This window comes from Cheilinus undulatus, linkage group 5, assembly GCF_018320785.1.
Source record: "Cheilinus undulatus linkage group 5, ASM1832078v1, whole genome shotgun sequence".
Taxonomy (NCBI): domain Eukaryota; kingdom Metazoa; phylum Chordata; class Actinopteri; order Labriformes; family Labridae; genus Cheilinus; species Cheilinus undulatus.
In genome coordinates this window covers 48,832,159-48,858,836 of record NC_054869.1, presented here as the reverse complement: position 1 = coordinate 48,858,836, position 26,678 = coordinate 48,832,159, and the positions used below count along the sequence as shown (strand labels likewise).

General features: G+C 38.7%; 1 protein-coding gene across 1 annotated transcript in view; it reads left to right on the top strand.

Moving 5' to 3' along the window:
- cacna1ba (calcium channel, voltage-dependent, N type, alpha 1B subunit, a) overlaps nt 1–26,678 on the top strand; it is a 213,345-nt gene that overhangs the window by 120,532 nt on the left and 66,135 nt on the right. Inside the window, 12 exon segments of the mRNA XM_041787071.1 lie at nt 2,015–2,087; nt 2,163–2,280; nt 2,447–2,514; nt 5,239–5,345; nt 11,282–11,347; nt 16,416–16,451; nt 19,495–20,280; nt 20,818–21,005; nt 21,899–22,019; nt 23,836–23,965; nt 24,777–24,836; nt 25,314–25,420. Coding sequence (XP_041643005.1) covers nt 2,015–2,087; nt 2,163–2,280; nt 2,447–2,514; nt 5,239–5,345; nt 11,282–11,347; nt 16,416–16,451; nt 19,495–20,280; nt 20,818–21,005; nt 21,899–22,019; nt 23,836–23,965; nt 24,777–24,836; nt 25,314–25,420 — 1,860 coding nt within the window.

Below are 26,678 nucleotides of genomic sequence, written 5' to 3'. Positions count from 1 at the left end.
ATATGGGGTTTAGCATTGTCTTGCTGAAATAGTTAAGGTCGTTCCTGAAAGAGATGTTGCCTCAATGGGAGTATATGTTGCCCTACAACCTCTATCTACTTTTCAGCATTGACAGTGCTTTTCCAGAGGCACTGATGCAACCCCATACCATAAGAGATACAGGCCTTTGAACTGTGCACTAATAACAGCTGGATGGTCCCTCTCCTCTTTTGTCTGCAGGACACAGTGTCTGTGGCTTACAGAAAGACTTTTAAATTCTGATTCATCTGACCACAGATTAGTTTTCCATTTTACCTCAGTCCATTTTTACAGACTCGCCAAGAGAAGACTGCATTGTTTCTAGATTCTGTTCACATAAGGCTTCCTCTTTTCATGATACAGCCTTCACTTGCATTTGTGGATGGCACGCCAACTGTGTTGAGGGATAATGATTCCTGGAAGTGTTCCTGCGCCCTGGCAGTGGTTTTCAGTACAGAATCATGTCTATATTTAATTCAGTGCCGTCTGAGGACCTCAAGGTTGGAAGAATCCAATGTTGACCTTTGGCCTTTACTTTGCACTTAGATTTCTTCATATTCTCTTTTATTCTCTTTTGATGACATTAAGGACTTTATTAAGTATATTAAGGAATGTTTTTCTTTTTCTTTTTATGTATTTAACCTTTATTTAACCAGGTTGGTCCCATAGAGATTAAAAACCTCTTTTTCAAGGGAGACCTGGCCAAGACAGGCAGCAGCAAAAACACAAAGTTACAGACATAAAAACAAAGCGAGATAAAGTACAATTTACAAAGCACAACAAATTGTTAAATTGTTTCACAATGTTTTGATGCAGTTGTTTGCAGTTTGGTGAATCTCTGCCTGTATTTACTTCTGAGAGACTGGGCCTCTCTAAAAATGCTTCTTTTATACCAATGCATGTTACTGACCTGTTGCCAGTTAACTTACAGCTCCTCGAGCTGTTTTAAATAGGGCCACTGTCTTTTCCAGCCTTTTGTTGACCTGTCCCTACTTCTGAGATGTGTTGCTGCCATTAAATTCAAAATGAGCTAATATTTTTCATGAAATGGTAAAATGCCTGACTTTCAACATCTGATATGAATTTTAATATTCTGTTGTTTCTATTTAAATTTTGCAAAGTGCCCCAACTTTTTTGGGATTGGGTTTGTAAAAGAAAGAGCATTACAAATATATTCTGCGAGAAAAAAAAACATAAATTATAAATGACACCCAGTCAGTATGCACCAGTCAAAGACTAAAATCAAGAATATTTTGTCTTTAATCTTACCAAATTTTATTTTTTCATTGTTTTTGTTATTTTTTTCTTTCTTTGCTAAGCTTGGTTTCTATTTTAGTTTGAGTCATCATAATAATTTTCATTTGGAAAGTGGAAAACCTTTAAAAAATATATGGCAAATATTTGGTTGGTCATATTCTCTACTGGCCAGTCATAGCAACAGAACATATACGTGTATGTGTGTACTGATGTTGAGGAGTAAACTCCATAATGCAAGCCTGACAGAGGTAATTTGATAGGACACATTTATATGCTCAACCTCTGGAACCCAGTATGATGTAGAAGAAGAGAAAACTTCCCTACAGTATTTAGAAAAGAAAACTATCTGCATCTCACAGACTCCTGCTATAATGCGGTTTTTCTTGACTTTCTATGGTCGTCTTTTAATAAGATCCAGACTCAAAACAAAGCTCACATGGATTTTAAAAAGGCGCAGAGTCTGCCGGCATTTCAGCCTTCTCTGTCTGAATCCCTCAGATTGCAGGGAGATGTAATTAGCTCCCAGTAGACGCGCAGAGATACCAAACTTCAGCATTAGCACAGCTCGTCCATTTGAGAGGAAGACCGGCCATAAGGTCAAACACGCAAGGCTCTCAGACGATTCAAATGTAACGGGCTTATATGTGCTGAAATGAGTCAAGCAGCCTAATGAAGAAGACAATCAGCTGCAGGAGGTAAAGAAAGGCTGAATGTGATTCTGTTTGTTTCCTCCCTGCAGGTTTAATTTCGAAGATGAAACACCGACAACCAACTTTGACACCTTCCCCGCGGCGATTCTCACCGTCTTCCAGGTAAAGGTCAGCTCCATCATGCTTTGTTTTTCCTGCTCTGCTTGTTTCTCTGAACTGGCCTCTGTGTCTCCTCAGATCCTGACTGGAGAAGACTGGAACGCAGTCATGTACCACGGGATCGAATCACAGGGGGGCGTCCGTGGGGGGATGTTCTCCTCCATTTATTTCATCGTTCTCACTCTCTTTGGAAACTGTATCCTGCCCCATTTGATCCTCATTGATTTACCTTTGTGGCTGTCAGGCAGCCTTATAAAACTGTGGAGTATTTATCTTTGATTCTAAGAACAGCCATGATTGTTGATATCGATTCTGTGCTCATCAATCATTTGATCGTTTTTCCTGAGACCACAAATAACCAGATACGCTACTCAACGTGTTCTTGGCCATCGCTGTCGATAACCTCGCTAATGCCCAGGAGCTCACTAAGGTACGGTGTTTCTTTGTTGTCTGAGATGTCCTGCTTTTATTACTCTTTACAGGAGGAAATAAAAGCAGTGGCAGCCACAGAATCCACCAGTAAATGTCCTTAAGCTTATTAAATCTGTGTTTTTATCTACTCTTCCCCTTTTACAAGACAGTAACTGTTTGTAGGATATGATGATATGTTGGATCTCCAAACTTTGGCCCGATGACGAGGCCACCGATGGAGGGGGGTCTGGGGTATAACATCATGGAGGAGTGAATGAAGATTAAGAAAGACATGATCCATCCTAAATTTCTGCAATGATTACACTTTATATCACACACAGATATTCACCATTACAAATCAAAACATTAGAAAAATCAATTTTTTATTGATCATTGTAGGTTTCAAAATGTGAACCACCTCTTCCTGAATTGATATGAGCCTCTATTTTCTTAATATCAAAGCTACAGATGCACCCACTGGACAAGGACAGTAATATTAGATTACAGCGGCTCCAAAGCTAAATTGGAGCCAGACCAGGAGTTGATTGTTAACAAGGAGGATAGTGTTAATGCTACAAATCCCATGCATGCATTGATGTTATTAGATGGCATCCAGGGAGGGCCCATTTATCTCGGTTTTTCAGAGTCCAGCCTTCTCTGTGAGTGGCCTTGCTCAGGGGTCAACTGTTGTTTTTGCTCATAGTGTTGCTTAGAGCAGTGGTTCTCTGCTGATGTTGCCTCGGGACCCACCACCACCTCTTGAAACCCAAATGTCTTCAAATTTTCAACTCCCTATCTTTATTTAACAACCATATACAATATACCATATATGAAAAAAACATCCCATAACAAAGAGGCAGGAGGTGTTATTTTAGAAATCCTAAACTGACATGCAGGATTAAATTGTGTTTTATTTGGTTTTCCCTGATAACAGGGAAATTTTGGTGTGATGTATGGAAGGTCTATACAGACATATGACTGAATGGATCTTCCATGCATCACAGACTTATTGGCTAAAAACAGCTGCACAACCCACTTTTGGGTCCCAACACACCAGTTGAGAACCACTGGGTTAGAGGATTTGTGTTACCATGTTGCATCATCAGGTAAGCCAGAAAATGAAGAGATACCCTGGGTGTAGGGGTGCATGATTGACGATTTTGGATCCCAAAGAAATAGAATGCATCAGTGATCTGCTCAAGCCGAGAAATTGGAGAAAAAGACTGCTTGAGGGGAGCAGGGATTCATGGCTAAAAATGAAACTGACACTTAGGATTTAGTTCTGAATTAGAGCTCTAATTGGACTTTATGGGATCACATTGGGTTTTTCTGAACTGTCAGGGTGCCAGGGCAACTGTGGCTCAGTAGGTAGAGATAGTTGTCCCGCAGTCGGAAGTCTTGGATTTGATCCCCAGCTCTTGCAGTCCGATGATGTGTCCATGGGCAAGACACTTAACCCCGATTTGCTCCCACTACTTTGCCAGTTGCATGTAGATATGTATGAATTGTATTAGCTAATATTGATGGCCAATCTCCATAACTCCCTCTGCCATCAGTGTATGAACATGATGTGAATGGGTCAGTGCGACCAGGGATGTAAAGGCGCTTTAAGTCTTCAGATGATAAGAAATGAACAAAATTAGATGAGGACATTTTTTCCCTTTCACTCCATACCATGAATCACAGAAGTCATTCCCATTATGTTTGTCATTCTTACTGGTTTATAAACAAAGCTGAAGTAAATCTGTCATATAATATCACATATGAATAGGATATTTGTAGGCCTTTTAAAGCTACAGCAATGTGAAGTCTGCTGATAGTCCATGTTTTAAAATTATTATTACTGTGGGATTATTATTATATGGGATTAAAATAGATGTAAAACACCCAAAGAACACACAAGTAAATCATAATTTTATTGTAATGAATGCAGGGAGATTAACAACATTTTTGGTGCTTTGAAATATTTGTAAGAAGACTACTGGACCCCCCCTTACCTGCTAACTATAACATGGCAAATATTTACATATTTCATTTACCATCAGATTGTGGGAGACGAAGAAGATAAACAATACTGAGTTGGCTTCTCAAATCGAAATAAGAATTTTGGGTTTTTGATCAGTAACTTTAAGGTCATACATTTTACCCCTTTAAGATGAATTTGTATGGGTCTCAGAGGTCCCAAAAAGATACCTGTGAAGTTAGTTGCTGAAAAAAAAACACACCAGTGTTGGATTTTTGCACGTCTCAAAAACCTCTCTGTTTCAGCCCTGCTTAGAATGAGCTGTTTCTGTGTCTGTGGCTTTAAATGTTAGGGAGTCTATCTGACTCTGCTCCAGACTCTGCCCCTCTCAGGAAATGGCTGTGGCTTAATGGCTGTTGCCATCCTCCTCTCAGGATCAGGAGATTAGGGTGGGATTTTCCTTGAAGCAGGGAGGACCATCCTAACTCTCCATATGACATCATGAGGGGAAAATCTGAGAACAGCTCATTCCAGCACTCATTTTCTGTAAGGTGGAGAAAGAGAAGTGGGAAGGGAATTAAATTTTTTCTAATTCTTGGGGGGATTGTGGACATATTTTTGCTTCATAGTACAGGCCTCAGCAGGGTGCTCTGTACAGACTCATGCTGTCATCATGAATGAACGTGTAGATAAAGGTCAGACTAATGCAGCCTAAAGGTCTCAAACTCTAACATGTGTTTGTACTGTGTGCTTGTATGTTATTGCACACACACTGTCCAGGATGAAGAGGAGCAGGAGGAGGCCATCAATAAGAAGCTAGCTCTGCAGAAGGCCAAGGAGGTAAAGGAGGTCAGCCCCATGTCGGCCGCTAACATTTCCATCACAGCGTAAGTCCGTCTCTTCTTTGACTCACAAAAACACTGAAACAGCACACAGCTGACTCAACCGGTCAATAAACCGTCTCCACAGGCTGCACACATAAAGAATTTTAATGTTTAATCCTCGGCCTTCTGTGCACTCATAGAATATTCAGCCTATAACACGGAGAGTTAAAAAACTCACTGAAGACATTATTAGGAAATAACTGAAATGCAAGACTTTACAAATATCAGGAAAAATACATATGAATAGATGATTTTTAGGATTTTTCTTTTTTTTTTGTTTTGACTGTTGTCTCTTTTTATGTTTTGTTCATATTTTTGATATTTTCCCAGCTTCGTTTTATGTTAATAGTATACATGTGTTTTTCCTGCTTGTTGTCAAATGCATTCTTGGAGGAAGTTTACTGATAAAAAACAACCAATTAACTGATAAATCATAAATTAAGCCAATTAAACAACAATTCTTATAGTTATCTGTGTATGTTTAATCCAGATCAACAAATAAATGAATAAATGAAACTGTAAATGTTATAACAAATCAAGTGGAAGTAGGAATTCTTGTACACCTTGACCTCCCAGATAGACTTTTTTATAGATTTTTTAAAAAGTTCTCAGAAGGTGAACAAATGTTCTGTTTACCACATTCATTACGGCCAATCAGAGCGACAAGACAAAACAACGTGGTAGGCATGTGCAGCTCCCTAACAAACCTTTGCTTGACAAAAAAATTCTGCTATAGCTTTTGAACAGTGAAGCTTAAGGTAGATAAAACTCATGCCAAGGCTGGTCAAGAGAAGCTCTCAGTGTGGCTCTTTGTTCTTGTCTTGATAAATAAATTTAACACTATTATGATAAAAAGATCTTTTCACATATTGCTCTTTTTTGTACCTCTAAATGTGTCGATGAAAATATGCCGTTTAACCAGCGCAAAAATATAATTTTATCAAAGTTAACATCAGATTTAAAATCAAAAGTTAGTATCCCTTCTCTGATTGGCTGTTTGTGGTCATATGCTCCTGATGACACGAAAATATCAGATGGGGGCAGGAAGTGAAAAAGGGCTGGACTAATCCTACCCCAACCCTGTAAAATGTTCACTTATTTATCGCTTATGTACGTATGATACAGTCATGAGCCCTTTTTTGATGAGGTAACTACAAGGGGAATTTTGCATATTTTGTCTTTTTTTGTTTAAAATGCTCTAAACATTGACACTGTGTGGGTTAACATAGTTCAGTCCAAACATTTGAAGTAAAGTCCGAGCACTAATGGAATATCTGAACTCATTTAACACTCATAATTACAGTTTAAAACAGAAAAGTCTTTGGTATTGAGTCTAGTTCCTCCAGTGGTGCACCCTGTCTGAGTCAGTTTTTAACCCACTGTTTTTACAGTGCTCTCTTCTGATTTATTAGTTTTCTATGTGTTGCATGTTTGTATGTTAAACACTAGTTTGTGTTAACCTGCAAAATCTTTTTGTATGAGTTTGTTAAACAAACCCTGAACTGCAGCTTTAGAAGCATACATGTCGTACACTGAAAATGGCTTTAGTGTGACTTTATTTTGATCAAACGGCACATTTCACCTGTTACTTCTTCAGGTTCCCCCAGTATGAAGAAGCTAAAGGCACTGTTCGCTCATGATAAATTCACAGAAAAGCCATTTTCAGTGTGCAGGGTTATTTCTTTATTTGTTTACTCTGCTCCTGTAACCAGCCGGCCCCTGACAGCCAAGGCTGTGCACGGGGATCTCTGTTTCAGCATAAAGAATGTCACTGGTGGAGCTGAACCTCAGAAAGTAGTAGCTTAAATAGCTCATTGTGTCTGTTAAATATGAACTATATTTATTCTAATCAAATCTCCACATTAACCTTGTTTGGTGTCTGTAGGATCACAAACACCTGAACATGAAGAGAAACCTTTGGTCTTTTAAAAAAGATGCAGACTCTCTCTACCAGATTTAATATAAATGTTTTAATCATCCTAATTCAACATGTAGACTACCCATATTTCATCTGATTAACATCTCTGTGTTTTATAAACAATGATTCTTTTATAGAGCACCACACACGATGAAAAATAGGAGTAACCTTGGGAAAATATTGATATCATAAAACATAAACAAAACCTGATGCTCATTAATGATCAGACTGGTAGAAACTTTATTGACCCCTTGATGGATGTAAAACATCTTTCTGACAGACAGACTCTCACTCTGTCAGATTTTAAAGGAATTTTTGTTGTATTTGTCGTATGAGGTACTTGGTTATAGACACTTGAAAGTGGCTATGACATTTGAAAGTTTTGAGCAGGAGAGATCCTGGGTTACCTGGTGGTATAGGTGTGGAAAATGCAAACCCATGCTTGCTGTGGTGTTATTATCCCTGTAGAAGGCCGCAGACCCACACAGCTGATAAGAGGATCAGTGCGCGGCAGAGGGAGGCAAAATGCCAAAAGCTGTATCGTAAATTAGTGCCTGGCACAGACTTTTTTTTTTTTTTTGAGAAATGTAGAGCTTTGTATGTTTTCGACACAGCGCACAGGCAAGCCAACATATTTTCTTGGCCCATTTTTTACCGTAAAACTCATTGAACTACGTGGATAAAACGTTCCCATCTACAGCGATTATGCTGTGGATCTCTCTGAGCTCGTAATAACCACAGGAGCAACTTTCACAGAAATCACTGGAGGCTAATGCCACTACTAAAGCCAAGCACCTCAAAACCTAACTTCAAAACCTAACTTCAAAAATCCCAAAATATCCCTTTAAGTCTCCTCATGATCTTAAACATGTGAAGTTATTTAAAAATCAGATTTATATGTTTCTTTTGATTTTATGACCTTAAACACTTTTTGTGTTTAATGGTGAATCAACAAAACAAACATTTCAGACATTTTTTCCCCACCTTATCACTATTGAATCTTTTGAAACTGGTGATGATCTGGTTCATGTCTATCTACCATCTATTTTAAGCTCATTTAAATTTCCACTGTTGTTGTGAATTTTCACTGAAGTCCACTGTGCAGCAGCGTCCATTCAGAGAGTGAGTTCCAGTAGTTAACAGAATATAACACTGCATCTCAAATACAAGGTGGAGCAGCCATTACTCCATTCTATACAGGATGTTAGATTGCAATGCCTCTTTATGCATGGGCGTAGCACAGGGGGTTAAAGGGTACTGATTACCCAGGCCCACAGTAGAGAGGGGCTGAAGGTTTTTTTTTTCTTTTATTTATTTTTTCTTAGTAATTAGTGTCATTGTTGAATCAAAAGTGACTAAATGGATGGCTCAACAGACTGAAATTTGTATCAAATAGAGTTAAATACAATACTGGGGGGGGCCCTGCTCCCCCCTTAATGATGTCCAAATGGTGTAGTCCAGCGCTGCAAAATAATGCAAGTATATTTGATTTTGATTGGGAATATGGTAAAAAAAAAAAAAAAAGCATTAAAATGCATGGATATTTATAGAGATGATGCAACATTTGTTGCTTGGCTAACCGGTTAAGGGGGTCCTTGTGTAATGTTCTTTCGGGGGGCCCAAAAACCCTAGCTACACCCCTGCTTTTAGCTACTCTTTATTCTATACTCACAAACCTAGTGTGTTTGGTTTCATTTAATGGCTTCAACATATAGGAGATAAAAATGCTCCATACTGTGAGATGCATCACAAAGCATAAACTGCATAACTGGCATAAATAACATATTGATAATTAAAGATTTAAAAGGAGGAAATGCCAGCAGAAAAAAACACACATGGCTGCTTCTCCCCACTGACTACTCTATTCTGTATGACTGTGAAAAGCTCTGAACTCACTGGAGGGATCATATATCGCTTCTGGCCTGGGAATGTCTTGGGATCCCCCACGAGGAGTTGGAAAGCATCGTTTAGGAGATGGATGTCTGGGTCATCTTACATAGCCTGCTGCAGCAGCCAGAGAAAAATGGATGAATGGATGGATGTGTATATGAAGGCTCCCATTTCTATACAAAGTTTAGGATTGATCACACTTTTCCATATTAAAAACCAGTTAATCAGTCGATGCTGAAGTATTTCTGGTAGATCCAACACTAGCGGCAACCTCTGGTTCTGAAAAATGAAGCCAATGCGGAAGTACAAAAAATTGCAATGCTGCGAGTGTCCACTTGAGGCTGGTTGCAGGAACACTGGAAGTCCCGCCTGAACACGTGTTAAACAGATGTATTTTACACAAGAAATAAACTGTTTTTTAAGCCTGGTTAAAAAAAAAAAAACAACGCGTCTCATTAGCTAATGTCATCATGTCCTCACACTGTATGGGGGTGAATTTATTTGTACTACAATCGTTAAGATAAGGAGTGTCAAACTCAATCACAGCAGGGGCCGGTTTCTGGATTCAGGTCTAACCTGAGGGCCTAACAGGCTCATTTCACCAGTATTGAAATATGAAAAAAAACTATGCACCAATGATAAATGATTTTGAGGTTTAAAAGGGAAGAAAGATGAGTTTAAAGGCTCATAATCTGAGAAAAGTAAATTTATTAGTTCAAAAAGGTCAAACATGAAATTGAAAAATAATGTTTTTAAAGGCACATATATTAGAAAGAAAGTCAAAATTATGATCTTAAAGGGTCAAAATATGAAATAAAATTTATAATCATGAAATTATAGTCAAAATATAATTTGAAATTTTAAATTGTGAGTCTTAAAGTTCAATTATGGGATTATGAAGTCAAAGTAAGGCATTGAAAATATGAGATAAATACAAAATAATTAGTTTAAAGGTCATAACATGACTTAAAATTTTAAATTATGAATCTAAAAGATCAAAATATTATATGAGAAGTAAAAATAATGAATTGAAATGCTCAAAATACAAAATAAAAAGTCAAAATCCCAATTTTGAGTCATTTTTGTGAGATGCAAAATTGAAAATATGAAATAAAACCACAAATCAATATATTTTCCCATTGTCCTGACTTTTATCTAATTGTTTTATGACTTAACAAGGATATCTTAAATCATCAAGGATACGTTGACATGTTTATACTTAAGGAAATCTGCATACTGATAGGCCAGATATAACAGAAATATATGATCTTGCAGACCAGATTTAACTGTTCCACTGGCAAAATTTGGCCCCCAGGCCTTGAGTTTGACACCCCTGGTTTAGATCATATTTAGGAAAAAACCTCACTGTGCACTGATTGGCGCGTCTCATTTGATTGACAGAAAGCTTGACAGGCAGAAGCTACATTTCTGTCAACCAGAATGCTAGCTAGTTAGCTGACAGGAAGTTGATCTTAGTGGGCGGGCCATAAGGTTGATAGAAAGTTCGGTTGAGACAGAGATTTTCAGAAAGGAGCCTGCTGCGGATTGGCTTCAAAAGCAGTTCGAGTCCGCCTATTGTCAGACAGCTTACAATAGGCCTCGTCCAATTCTCTCTAGAGTCTATGGTCCAACAGTATTCTTGAAATAGCAGCATAGTGTGTTCACTGTTAACATTGATGTTTACTGTCACATCACAACTCCAACATGATCTCCAAAAAGAACAGTTGTATTTTTCAGCTCCACTGGTGACATTTTTCTCTTGCTTCAAGCAAAACAACTCCATAAAAACCTCTAAAATGAGTTACAGTGGCATTTGGCTGATTTGAGTTGAATGTCGTTCTCTCCTTTCTGCACTCTAACCTTTTTTACCTTTCACATTTAACCACAAAAAGAACAAATTGTCTCTAAGGCGGTCATACGTCCCTGATGATCCATTTGTGTGACATTTCCTTGCTGGTTCAGTCTCAGTCTTGTGTTTCTGAGCTTCGACCGCCCATTGCATGGAAATGTGATGGGAGGCGAACGGACTCCAGGGATGACATCAAAATGTCGACTGGTGTCCCACTGTTTCTCTGACTTCATCCTTTTATGATGTCCCCCCTCCCCCATTTTTGTTTTGTTGCATGTGCAGTTTTCTAACACGCAGTCGAGGTAACGCGCACTCTAGCAGCTCATCCATCTGCAGCGTTAACTCACTGTGAGTTATTACCTCTCTGTTACAATTTAAAATCCTCCCATCATCCTTCTCTCAACACCCCTCCTCTGCTGCTGCCAAACCCCGTCATCATTAAATCATTCTTCTGTGTGAAAAGTCCAAAAATGATCATTGACATTCCCTCCAGCCTTCTTGTGGAGCTGAGTGTTTGTTTCAGTATTTCTGTTCCTGTATTTGTTTGACATTTTTTCACATCATCAGTGTTTGTAGTCATTGGACCATCTGTGATCCACATCCTTCTGTCAACGACAGATTTTTGTTTAGTTCCACCACCTTTTTTTCTTTAGATTTAAAGACATCACTCTTTGTCCTGTTTGTGTTCATTTTTATCTGTAGCTGTGATTCATTTCTATGAGAGCACAAAGACATAAAAACAACAAATCAAGGTATTTTAAGTCTGTTCTTCATTGTTTGCTCTGGTAATTACTGATAAAATAGCTAATGTTCTTTTTTTTTCCTGCTGAAATGTTGAACATTTTTCCTTTATTAAAATATTTGTGTTTCCTGGAGCATTTTGGGAATTTTACAGTTTAACAAAATCTGTTGTGGATGAAAAAAGTTTGAAATGATGACTATTGTTGTAGTCGTAGCTATATTGGCAGTGTGTACTGATTTGACCAGAATGTACAACCTGAATTCCATAAAAGTTGGGGTGCTGTGTGAAATTTGTATAAATACAGAAAGCAATTATTTGCAAATTTCATATAACCATATTTTTCACGATAGAACATGAAAAACATATCAGATGTTGAAACTGAGACATTTACCAGTTCAAGAAAGCATTAGCTCAATTTCAGTTTAATGACAACAGGACATCTCAAAAATGTAGGGACAGGGAAACAAAAGGCTGATGAAGTAAGTGGTCCTATTTAAAAACAACAGGAGGAGATTTCTGCAAATAATTAGGTTACTTGGCAACAGGTCAGTGACATGACTGGGTATAAAAGGAGCATTTTAGAGAGGCAGAGTCTCAGAAACAAAGATTGACAGAGGTTTACCAGTCTGTGAAAAACTGTATAAGAATTGTGGAATAGTTTTGGAAAAATGTTTTTCAATGTAAAATGTTCAATGACTTTATATATCCCATCATCTGGAGTCCATAATATCATCAAAAGATTTAAAGAATCTGGAGAGATCTCTGTGAGCAAGGGACAAGACTGAAGATCGATATTTGATGCTTGTGATATTTTGGGCTTCGACATGATTCTGTACTGGAAATCTCTGCATAGGCTTAGGAACACAATTCGCCATGCCATCCACTAATGCAAGTTTTGATTCATCTGACCACAGAACAGTTTTCTATTTTGCCTCCAGCACAGATTTATGCCTGATCATGAGCATCCAGTACTGACGTACAGCCTTGTCCCTTGCTCAAAGAGATTTCTCCAGACTCTCCGAGTCTTTGTTGATATTATAGACTGTAGATGGTGGAATATATTAAACATCTTTGCAATTTTGAGTTTACGAACATTTTTCTGAAACTGTTCCAAAGCTTCTGGATGCAGTTTTTTCCTCTTTATTTCTGAGTGACTCAGCCTTGCTAAAATCTTCCATTTATACCCAGTCAAGATTCTAAGCTGTTGCTAAATAACCTTACTGGTTCCAAAATTCTCCTCCAGCTGTTTTTTCCATTAGTACCACTTACTTCTCTAGCCTTTTGTCGCCCTGTTCCTACTTTCTTAGACTCTGTTTTTATTTTCATTTTACCCAGCGCCCAAACTTTTCTGAATTCAGGTTGTACTATGCAGTGCAGTATGTGAGCAAATGCAGCTGGACTGTATTTTATACACAACAAAGTCCAGCCACTTTTCTCTTATGTCCTCCGAGGCTGAAGTGTGGTCTTAAGACACATGTCTGTCTTTGCAGCCAAAAACAGAGCAGTTTCTTCACTCCTCGTTACTCCAGCAGCTCCTCCTCTTGTGAGGTTAACAGTGGAGGACCTTCACTTTAGTTTGGCTCTGTTTGGTGTAGATACCAAGTGAAGGGTGAGCTTATTTAAATGACTCATACTGACCTCACAAGGAGAGCAGATCCTGAATGAATTTTCAAACAAAGTCCGCAAATGCATCAAGGACTTGTTTGACATAGTTCACATTATATGGGGCAGTAGATTCTCCTGATACCCAAATGTAAGCTTTTATAATCAAGAAAAAGTTTATTTCCCCCTTTAAATACTGTGACAAATGGTTTGCTTTAAAGTGTTTTTCTCAGAAGTCTGTCTCTGTTGGGAACCAGTTTGAAATGTTTGCAGACATTTGGAATAACACTGTGATCCTGACAGTGACAAAAACAAACTTTTTTTATTTGTAAAGTCTTAATATTTATCCCAGGTGTCAAAAAACTGAGTAGCTCTTCAGTGGCATTAAGACAGCCAACTGCCAACCAGAGTTTGTTCATTGCAGCAGCTGCTATTTCTGTAATATGAAGGTTTGTTCCCAGCAGGCAGGAAAGGGTTTATCTTCTCATCTTAAAGCAGATCTTATCGACTCTCTCCAGCTAGATAGCAGCTTAGGGGCTGAGATTTCAGCTTGGAAGATACTCTCACTGCTGCAAGACAGAATTAGAGGTTCGGTGGGCATTCAAGTCATATTTTTTAACTGTTTTGAACATTTTCTTTCCTATATTATGATTGAAATGTAAAAAGTGACACAACTTCACCATATCTCAGCACACAGTTATAAAATGAGTAGGTTTGTTTTGCAGGGCAGTTTTTGACCTTGAATGAGACTGAGGTTAAAAAAGGGTAAATAATAAGAGTTTACTGTAGTGCTGCCTTGTGGCAGTGGATGTTAACAGATAAAAGAATGCATAGGCTGAACCACAGGACAGATTAACCAGTGCTGTAGGATGTGGTGGGTTTAGGTGCAATGCTTTAAACCTAAATTATATTTCTGTATGAAATCTATGCCATAGAATATGTTAGTATGCATGGCCCTGAAGCCTACATGGAGTCCTTCATGGCCTGGTTTATTCTGCGTCTAGTGTATGCTTTTGCTAGTGACTGTGGTGGAGCACTAGAGATTTGCATGTTGGTGTGTCCACATTGCCACTCAAACACAATTTAACCGTAGAATTTCAATGCCAGTTCCTTGATCTGCTGCCACATTTTCTGTTTACAGGAAAGCCTTGCAACTAAAACTGAGTGTTGCATGAGTTTGAGCTGATAAATACTGATCAGCTTTTGATTATACTGTAGTTATTGCAAATAATAACAGAGGGGAAACATCAGAGGAGAAGAAAAGTAAGGATGCTGAGTGAGCTGAGTGGGAGGATGGAGGAGTTTTTGCACTTGTGGCCACTAAGAGAGGCATCGATGAGTCTGATATTTTCAGATATTTGCACATAGATTTGACTAGGTGTGTCAGTGTCTACAACCATTTATCTATCACACCAGAGTGCACCAAACATGAATGTAAATATTATGGCTGTCACCGGTGCTATTCAGTAGGCCAGTCACAGTGCTTGCCGTCTGGTTATTCGGTGTGTAGTTAAGCCTGATTTATACCTCTGCCTCAATGAAATGAAGTGGCATGCACTGTAGATCCTTGTAGCCTTGCACAGCGGCCTTCACATGTCATTGTTTAAAAAAGATTATTACACATAGAAATGACACAGACTGCAAGCCCTGTGCTTGGTATTGTGGATAACACTGGTGACCACCAGTCACCTATGATGTGTGCTGTGAGATTAAAGGCTGCAGACGATGATACAACTAATCAAATCTACTAGTCCATGTTGAGCTGGAAAACACATCCCTGCAGAGATTTGCATACATCTCAGAGAATGCTTGTTTTATAAGATGCAAAATGTCCATCAATCCATCAATTTTCTACACCGCTTATCCCGTTGGGGCTCATGGGGGGCTGGAGCCCATGCCAGCTGGTCAGTGGCCAACAACAAGGTCTGCTCACATTCACACCTATGGCCAATTTAAAAGTCACCAATTAACCTAATGAGCATTTTTTTTTGGTGATGGGAGGAAGCCACAGCCCCTGGAGAGAACCCATGCATGGGGGGATGACATGCAGAAAGAAGCAAGAGGCCTAAATTTTAGACACAAGCCAACTTTGAGGACAAAAAAAAGGCAAGAATTCTGGTGCCCCATTCTAAAATTCTCAGCGTGAAGTCTATAGCTTCCCGTCCCTTGTTTTTTGTCTTTTTCTTTTTCTTTATTTTACCTTTTCTTCTTTCTATTTTTGTTAATTCCAAATTCTACTGTTTATTATATCAAAAATAACTCAAAACTCAAAAAAATGAGATGACAGCAGTGGTTTTTTTTTTTTGTTTGGTTGGTTGTTTTTTGTTTTTTTGTTTTTTTTTTTTTTGTTTTTTTTTCCTTTTTATATGTCAAAGTCCAGAAATGTATATCCACACTGTTGACTGAGGTGCATGCATTTCTTGGAATAATATGTGCATCTAAAAATAACAAGCATGCATTTTCTCATTTCTGAGCAAGTGCAAAAATTCCTGCATGACCTTAAATATTATACTTCTTCTAAAGGTAAACCTCTCTTACAATATCTGTACTATTTTCTTCTTTGCAATGACTGTTGTAAAATCAAGTGCTGATCAATATTTATCAGCTTGGACTCTTGATTTAATACACTGGCCCTTATTTCTACACACAAACGAGCAGGATATGTGCCAGCAAGAGAACGAGCGACAACTGATATGGGGGATACGTGGCTGCCATGTTTCGTCTGTGTATAAGTAGTTAACAGCACGTACATCCCCGGCCTTCACCAAGCTTTAGACATCTCAGTGAAAGGAAATGTCTTCTAAGAAAAACAAGGGTCTTTAAGACTAATGTCTTGATTGTTTTATCGGTATGAAGTATTTGAACTCATCATTCCCTGCTTTTTTCAGCAAACACACTTTGTTTTATGGTTTCTGTATATTTTGGCGTTCCTACTTCACATGCCTCCCTCCCCGTGTCAGTTTCCTGAAGCTTTTTGCCCCCTCTGTGCTTCTGTCTGTAAACTTTCTGCCCCTTTGAAGTTCCTTCTCTCCTTCTGTTTGTTTCAATGTTGCTCCCTTTATGTGTTTGTAGGAGTTATGTCTGCACCCCCGTCCATCACTACCTGAGGTAAACACAGCCGCCTTAAAGCAGGGTGGTCAAATGTAATGACAATGAACATGCATTACCACATTCCTCATAGTTGCATTGTCAGCCATGTTGCAAGCTTTTCTCTTCATTCAACAATCCAGTGTCAGTTTCATTCACCTTTATGCCTGAGTTTATAGAAAGTAGTGAAGCAAGCTAACTCTTAAAGTTTCAAACATGTACGTAGATGTTACTCCATTTGCACAGGAACAGTCATTCTGAATGATTAAGCTGCAGGGTGAAGGAGTTATTTGACAACTGACTTCTCCCCCCAAAACTAAGTAAAAAAAAAGCAACTGTAACTGGAGTCAAGCAGAAATGGAATTTATCAGATTTATGACAATTTAAAGAGGAGAAGTCAACCAAATATTGATGTAGCTCGTAGCCTGTGTAGTTAATATTTGATCCAGATAAAGAAAGACCTTAAAATGGTCTCTGGACAGATTTTACACCAATTTGTGCACAGAGAAGATTACTGTCTTTTAAAAAAAGAGCATCTTAATAACATTATACCGCTCTGTTTCTTCAGGCTGCTTCATCATGGACTAAATCTGCTCAGCTGTGGTGTGTGATACCACAACAACTACTTCACCCAAAGCATTGTTTTCTGTATTATGTGTTCTTTAAAAGAGGTTTAAATAACTCCCCATATCAGCTATATTCTCACCTATATCTGTTTACCTTCAAATAGCACATATACGTCTCAGAAGTCAAAAATCAAAGGTCGTGTTTAACTCATAAGGATGCAATTTTAGCAATGTTTTAAAAATCAGCATTCAATCATTATGATGACATCAGGTGTAAAAAGTTAAATTCATTAATAAAAAACAGTTATCAGCCCCCTGACTATATATGGATGTTAGAACACTTTTTTAAGGACTCTGTTATGCCTTTTCTAAAACCCCAAAATTCAACATTTTAGCTTATCATTGTTGCAGTACAGCAGTTGGAGTCCAAGACAAATTTCCCTAGGGGGATAATAAAGTGTATCGTATCGCATCCATTAATATTGTATCGTATGGTATCATCTCTTCTTTTCTCTGCTCTTTTCCTCTTCTCCTCTCTTCTTGTATTGTATCCTATCCTGTCCTTATCCAGTCGTACTGTATGGTGTCCTATCATCGTCTTGTCTTGTATCATAAATATTCATATATTATCTAGTACAATATTGTATCCTCTCATCTTTTCTCATCTTGTCTAGTATTGTATTGTATCGTATTGACTCATGTTGTTTTGTGTCATAACCTTTCCTATCTTTTTCCATCTTATCCTCTCCTGTCCTGTCTAGTCCTATACTATCCTATAGTCTCATCTCATCCAGTTAAACTGTTGTATCATCTTATCTCATATGTCTCGTCTAGTATACTATCATGTTGTCTTGTACCTTATCATCTCATATCATCTTATCTTGTCTCGTGTCATCTCCGATCGTATTGTACCATACCATCTCTTCATGTATCCTGTCGTACGGTTTTGTACAGTATCATCTCATTTCGTCTTGCCTTGTCTCGTTTCATATCATCTTGTCTCATAAACCCGTATCGTATTGTATCGTATTGTATCCTATCGTGTCGTCTCATCTTGTATTTTCTTGTCTACCATATCGTTTGGCATCATCTTCTATCGTATCGTCTTGTACCATACCGTCTCGTCATGTCTTGTGTGGTATCATGCCGTACCGTATCATCTTGTTTCATATTTTCTTGTCTCGTTTCATACCATATCATCTCTATCCAATTATCTCATATTGTGTTTTCTTGTCTTATCTTGTTTCGTCTTGTGTTGTATCAAATCATGCTATCTGTAATAATGTCTTCTCTACCGTATCGTTTGGTATCATCCCCTCTTGTATCGCCTTGTACCATATTGTCTCGTCATGTCTCACATTGTATCATCTCCTATAGTACAGTCTTGGTACAGTCATAGCTTTGTTAAAGGTGTAAAAGGTCTGGTAGTCAAGTGATGATCATGTATTTAATGATTTACATCTGATGTCATGATAATGATTACTTGCAGGCTCATTGTCCATTCTATGAATTCTATGATTTGTGAAGAAAAATTAGTTACTAAAATGAATCAATTACCAGCTCATAACTTTGATGGGGTTGTCACACTATAAAGCCACCCCCCTGGCAGGCAAAAAAAAAAAAAAAAAGCTTTCTATGTCTGTACACTATGGAGAAATCGATGTTCTCGGTTGTTTAACTAGATGCAGTAACTGATGAGGAGAAGAGCTTGGGGTATACAGAGAAAGAAAAGCAGTCTTTCTCTGTTTTGTTGTCATGACATAGTATTTTTCAGTTTTTGAAAGGAATTTAAGAAATGAAGACATTATCATAGGAGAACCAGCTTTCTTTGAAATATTTCAGTCCAAGATAACAGGATAAATAGGTCAGAATCTCACAACAAACAACCAGAATTTTCTCCTTATCCATTATACAGTTAAATATCATTCACCAATTTGCAATCCACAACCCACTTTTGGGTCGTGGATTGTAGGGATTAAAATATCCTTCTTTAAAACCCATTAGAGATTCAGATTCATGTAAGATCTGTTTCTAATCTGCATCCATTCTGCCATTTTAAAGAGCTGTAACACAGACACAAACTGACAGAATAAACATGTCTAAGCATGGTAACGTGGCCATGCTTGGCGTTTTCTCAGACATATTCATGGATGAGCTCTCTGCACAGCAGACTGTGATAAATGGACCCAATGTTGGCTGTGTTGAAAGCTTCATTGCTCTTTGGTCATACTGTAAATCATTCAGCATGTAGGGACAAAGTGCCATCATGAGATGTAGAGTGAAATTTACAGCTGGTTTTATTTGCCATGAAGTCATGAATTGAGAAGTACATACATACTGAATGTGTCACACCTCAGAGGAAACCATGCATCCATTGGAAATGCTTCTATCCTGTGTGAAAGCAGCGGGACTGATGATTTATCAAAACATTTACACAGTGTTTTATTCACTTAGATCCATCTCAGTAGTTTTGATCTGTCTGGTTCCTCCTCCCTCAGTAAGGAGCAGCAGAAGTCTATGAAGACAATGTCGGTGTGGGAGCAGAGGGCCAACCAGCTGAGGAGGCAGAACTGGGCCAGCTGTGAGGCCCTCTACAGCGAGCTGGAGCCTGAGGAGCGTCTTCGCCTGTCCTCCGTTCTCAACATTCGGCCTGACATGAAGACTCACCTGGACCGGCCGCTGGTGGTCGAACCTCGTGACGGACCTCTTATAGGGGGCCATCAGCACCACCATCACAAACAGTGCATGCCAGAAGAAGCCGAGACCACTGCAGACCCTCCTCCTCCACCTCCTGCCATGCACCACCAGCCTCGCCGCCACCACCGCCACAGAGACCGGGCCAGAAGGAGAGAAGAAGCCAACGAAAATGGTGACACCAGCAAAGATGAGAGGCACCACGTCCATCACAGCCGCTCCAAAGACCACGAGTGTAGCAAAGGCAAAGACGGGAAGAGCGAGAGGTCACGAAGCCGGGAGGGAGGCAGGAAGCATCACCATCAGAGCTCGATGGATGACAGTGGAGGAGGAGAGAGGGAGCATCGCCATCACCACTCACACCGTCAGTCCAGAGGGGGCAACGGGACAGTGAACAGCGGAGGGAGGGGGGAGCGCAGGTCCCGACACAAAGATGGACGTTCGTGTAACAGGGACGGGGATAAGAACTCCCGAACAGAGAATGGAGAGAGGAGGAGACATCGGACTCATGGATCCAGAGGTCAGTCCACGGCTGAAGGAGAGGAGTCCAACGAGAGAGAGAAGACCCACAGTCACAGGTAAGACTCACAGTGGCTGCAGCAATGATAGAAAAGACAAGAATGGTAACTTTATATTCAGCTTTCTGCAGCCTGTTGCACAATGTGATGACGTAAGGTTCATCTAAACTAGTGGAACTAGGGCTTTCAGCATTAATGCATTAATGGTGATTAGTTAAGGTCCATGATTAATGCATTCATATTTCTTTATTGAAGTACTTGCATACTTTATTGTCCCTCTAACACACTTTGGTTAACCCATGTCAGTGTCTACCTGCAGTCACAGTGATGTAAAATAAGTCCACCACTGCTCCTTAATGTCTCATTCCACTGAAAAAAGATGCACAATATTGATGAAAAAAGACAGCTCAGTGGACAAGCCAAAGGTCATCTTCTGACACTAATTAGAGTTTACTTCATTTGTTTTTAAATCTTTTTAACTCACCCTGCTGATCCATCAGCTGTTTTTGAAAATGACAGACTGTTTCATAGAGCAAATTTATTGTTGATATTATCTGTTAATTTTCTTTGTTTTCATACCCCAGCTGCTGTTCTTTTTTGTATGTTCAGGTTTGGAGACTCAGAGGGGGAGTCTCTCACCATCTCACCCCAGCAGGGCTCTGATGGCACCAACTGGCCTGCTGAACGACCGGAGGACTCGGACAACCAGAAAAATGTCAGACGGACTGGACAAACCTCAGTCCACATCCCTCCTGTGACAATTACCTCTCCACCTGGAGAAACCACCCTCATACAAAGTCAGTACCGGCCCCGGCAGTAGTGAAATGCTTTCACTACTGCATGGCAGTCATTACAATGTGGAAAAAAGTGTCAAAGAAAAATGAAAAAAACAAAGAAAAAAGGGAAAATGGGAATAAACCTTTTTAAACACAGACCTAAAGCTTTGCAGATCCATGTAGAGGGAATATTAGAAATGTGGAGAAAAGCTTGCTCCTCTAAACTACACCGAATGCTCCAGTGTAACCCAGCTTACCAGTGAAGTGTGTGAACAACACTGCAGCTATCAGTTACTTCCAGTGCACCTAAATATTTTAGACAGAGAAAAAGAGGCATTGCCTGAAAAGACTGAGTGAATTGAGTGTAGAGGCTCTGCAAACCAATGGCAAGCGTTGCTTGGTCTGACCTGCTTCTTGTGTACTTTGATTTTTAATCCTGAAATGGTGATATATACGGGGGAAACTTTAACAGTTTAATAGCTAGGGTCCTTGAACAGCCCCTAGCACTATTTAACCCTTGGTTATTCTAACAAGAATGAGGTCAACATAGTATTTACAGACTATAAATGCACAATATTGATGCAAAATATATGCACTGTAAAGTCATGGCTTGTAACTCCTTAAAAACTCTGTGCTTCTTACCATCAAGTACGTGTTTCTCAAATAGTTTGCTGAGGCACACCGGTGTACCTTAAGGCAAGTCAAGGTGTGTCGTGGGAATTATACAACCATAGGTTATAACTACAACTATATAACAACTTAATAAACTGTATTTTGCAGGGATATGAATTTGACATGCCTTGAGGTTTTGTACCCTTGGACAAAAGTGTTTAAACTACGGTAACACAACAAGGTGTATTTGTTAATGACATAATGAGCGAATGCTGTCCTCATTGCTCTCTCTGTCTCTCCAGTGAACAGTATGGACTGTGAGACAATGCCCATGACTGAGAGGAACCTGGAAGAAGTGGGTCCAATTGGACCCAAACCCATCCTGCCTTACAGCTCCATGTTTATCTTTGGACAGACCAACCCGTGAGTCACTTTATCTGAATCTTCACCTGCTGAAAGACAACATTCAAAATGCTATAGTCACATGGAGGGATTTATCTCTGCTATTTTTTTTAACTTGATATCCAAAATATCATACAGCTCTACCCTGCAGTAAGTATCAATGTCCTTTGTAGTACTTGGCTTATATTTCAACTATATATCAACTCTATTTTTATGAGATCAGAGGCTCTTTGTATGTGAAATACCTACAGTCTTGGACTATACAACAGATATCAGTCCAGGAACACAGGAACTTAGAACATAATGCACAATAGTGATGGAGATTGGCTACTAGAGTTTGATATCGACTAAATCTGAATATTTGCGCTGTAGTTGCTCGTAAGAATTGTGGAACCCATGTCTAATTATGAACTGGATAAAGCAATGCTTAACGGTATTTAACCAGGCAAAGACGTTCCCCAAGCTCCTTATTTGTAGGTTGGCTGGAACATCAGCCTATCTCCTAGCAATGCTGGAGCTCAACCCACCAATCAGCCGTGGGCATTGTCAAACCTGTGTTCACTCCGTACAAAGTTTCACACCTGCAATATCATTTTGCCAAGTGAGATTGCATTTTTAATTATTTATTTATTTATTTATTTATTTTAATGATTTTTTTTTTTTTTGAGGCAGACATGATAGAGAAGCAAAAACATCTTGTTCTCTAGAACTCCCACTTGAAAATTAGATGCTGCATCTTAAGGGACTAACCTTTAATACATTGCAATGTGACAGCACATCATTTAACGTTGAACCTGAATATAAACATCTGTAACGACAAATGCTCTTGAGTGGCATAATTGAAAATGCACCCAGGACGCCCCACAACCCCGGTTCAACAAGGCTGGCATGACAAATGTTCATGTGTCTTCTGTCCAGTTTGAAATCCCATCCTGACATCAACAACATTTATCCTCACCTTCATCATCAGAACAACATTAAACATGGTGGAGTAGTAGGGAAGCACTCCTATGATTCTCTACTACTCTTGACACCATCAGCAGCTTATGGTTACCAAAAATGACATTACACTTAGAATAAAAAAAACAGTCTGGATCTTTTTTAATGTTTTCAGACACTTTGGATAACAAACTGAGCCTGTCAGTAGAAAAACAAGTTCTTTAAATGCTTTATGTTTGATGAGGCTCATTTTCCATTTGATCAAGAGAGAGTCTGTTTGGAGCTGTCAGCTGAAGCAGGAAACTGGAGCAACTCCCAAACTTGTTTGTACCCATCAGTCAGACGGCATCATCTTTAAAAATAGGTCCCAGGTTTAAAAATACCAGAATCCCCCTTTAAATGACAAATTTATGTGATGGCTTCTCTTTTTATAGCCGGCACCCTGGTATTTCTTCATTTTGCTCTAACTTAGATTTTTTTTAGATTTCCACATCCACAGTGATTAAAACAAAAACGAAATCACTACAGAAACAAGGATATGATATTAACTTAAGCCTCTTAATATCCTGTGAGTTTAGATGTGCTTGTGATATGACAGCAGTGTTTCATTTCGAGTTGACTTCTTTGTTATAGGTATAGGTTTATGATAATATTCTCATGAAATGCATATTTATTGTTTTTTAATGAACTAAATTCCCCATGTGTTTATCTGCAGAATGCAAATATGAGCCCAAGCTGGTTTCATTTAAAGATTTTTTCCCACACAAAGATGTAGGGGGAGAGTCGGGCTTTGTTTTGACCTTTTCTTTAGCTTCTCATATTTGTTTCAGGATACAGAAATACTCAGAAGAAATCAGCTGCTGCTACTATCCTGTATCTCTTCTGTTTGTGCCCATAGGGTGAGGCGGTTATGTCACTACGTTGTGACTCTGCGTTATTTTGAGATGTCCATCCTGGTCGTTATCGCAATGAGCAGCATCGCTCTGGCAGCAGAGGATCCTGTGTGGACCAACGCCCCTCGCAACAATGTGAGAAACACTTTATGAGTACACAGGTTAAAACTGAGGGTTCAATTCACTAAAAATGATTATGGCCACTAAAAGTTTCAACATTTGTGCATTATTTTTCCCTCATTTGCTTCATCTCAAGTCGAAATGAGCCAAGCCATAGTGCTAATAATCCTCAGAAGCAAATGCCTTTAAAGGGATACTTCAACATTTTGGCAAATTCACCAATTGCCATAATCTCTATAGTCTTAGTAATAGGTTCGTTACATTTAGTTGTCGGTGCAAGCTGTTTTTTGACTGGCGGGTCTGAGATGGGAGCTGCTCTGCCAACACAATGGGGTCTTATGGTAATTCCGGTTTTCCCTCATCAAACTCATCAAATACACATTCCAACAACTCCAAAACGCTCTCGTGGACAAGTTGTGACCTGCACATTCACCACGCTATGAAATAATTATGGTACATTATGAGACAAAGTTTTTTAAGAGGAAAATGCCAAGCCAGAACTACACTCCAGACACGGCTGCTGGGCGGAGTGATTTCAAAAGCGGTAAAAGTGGTTTACTCAAGAAAGTAGTTCCAAGTATTTGTTTCATGTGTTGTAATGTTACATAATTATATGTTATTCATATGCATACGTATGAGGTATAGTTTTGGATGAACAGAGTCAGTAATTCAAATAAGAAATACGCAGCAGAGGTGGGCAGAGCTGAGCAGTGGTCCTCTAATCGTCATCTTTTGTTATTGTTTTGATTCACAGCCACCTAGTGGCTGAATTTAAAAAATGTTAGTTTAATTTTGATATGCTTTATTAACTTTCTTCTTTTTTCAGGTGCTCAAATATCTGGATTATGCCTTCACCGGTGTTTTCACTTTTGAAATGGTGATCAAGGTAAACATGTACATCCATTTATCTCTCCATGATCAACAAAAATCGATGTGAGAGTCTGAGCCTCTAAATTGGTTTATTTTGTGTTTATTAACAAAAATTAACAGTGGAAAAATTAACTCGTGGAACAGGCTACAGGACCTGCTCAAGATTACTGAGCTTTTACCTTTTGGGCTTTTTAGAAATGTTATTTTAAACCTCCAACCTTATGTCTGTAATTGTTTTATGTAAATGTGAACTTTGTTGTCATTTTACCATCACCAGTCTGATGATTTTAATGCCCTTTAGTCAGTCTTTCCTCTGTTTCTATTGTTTTGTATTCTCAGAATTTTTTCTGCAATTGACTCGACATCATTGTAAATGAGGGTGCCCCTTAATGATATCTCGAGTATATATAAAGGTTGATTGATTGATTGAAATAAAACATGATGAAAACAAATAAAATTTGATAAAAGCAAAACAGTGGTGTGTTTGAAACAGATGGTGGACCTTGGCCTGTTGCTTCATCCTGGAGCGTACTTCAGAGACCTGTGGAACATTCTGGACTTCATAGTGGTCAGTGGGGCGCTGGTGGCTTTTGCATTTTCGTAAGTTTGATAACTTCTTCCTTTATATTCTAATATGTTTGATGTTTGTGAAGAGTTAATGAAAGGATCTAAAGATTTTTATGTTTCCCCTTTTTGAATGTGTTTAAATACTGTCCTGTTAATCTACTTGCACAAAACTTTAAAAACTTTCTGTTCCTGACACGTATGGCTCAGTCCCATTTCTAATTTTACGACTACCCCTTGATTCAAGGGCTACTTGTCCCCAGTGAAATCTTCCTTCTAAGAAACAAAAACAAAGACAAAGAAAAGGAGCACATTCAAACAATTTTACATCTACAGGGCCCAACCAAAAAGGTCTTATGATACAACTGAAAAGTTGCTACTCAAGAATGTCCTTTACAGATTTGTTTTTGTTTTTGTTTTTGTTTTTTTCTGGGCTTTGGCAGTGACAGCTAGTGACAGTCTTTACTCGTAGCTGCTTGCCGTTCTTTTTTTTTTCTATCTTTTTTACTTAGTCAAAAGGGAACATTGTCTCTTTCCCGGTCATTCTGCTTCTCTGCCTCTTCCTCCACGGCACATCCTCCCTATATTATCTCATCTTTTTTAGTTTGTCATTATGACCAAATATCAGTATATCAATAAGACAGCACGCATCTGCATACAATAGAAATAAAGATACAGGAAATAATTCATTTTAAATGAACAAAGAAAACCTGCTGTTTTTATAGATACTTTCAATAAAAAGAATAAAAATAAACTCATTTTGACTTATTTTTTTAGGTGAGCATGAGCATTTTTTTAATATTGGTTTCAAAATAAAAGGACTGTAATGCATTGAAACATTAAATGATGGTTTCAGATGGTTCTTGTAATTTTCAAAACTTTCTTATAAAGAAACTGCTCACATTTTTACACTTGTTTGGATGCTTAGGCTGCCATCTTACCAGTGATTCTCAAGGCAATGTGGGATATTTCCTATAATATTACAGAAAATCTCCATTCAAATGGCCATATAACTTCCCTCTGCCCTTCTTTCCAACAAAAATCAGGGCACCCTGTCCCTAAACTTGCACATCAAAAACATAGGGTTGGGCTAAGTGGTAGGGGCAAGGGACGAATCGGGACTGAGCCATAGAAATAAGGGATTTTGACATTAAAAAATTACAACAAATGTTGCAGCAAAACAACTGATCTTCAACCTGATGAGGGTGGAGTTAAAGCCCTGAGGACTGAAGTGTCTGTGTGTAAGAGTGAGTGTTGTGTTGTTGTTCGATGTGTTTATTGACCTGATCCTCTT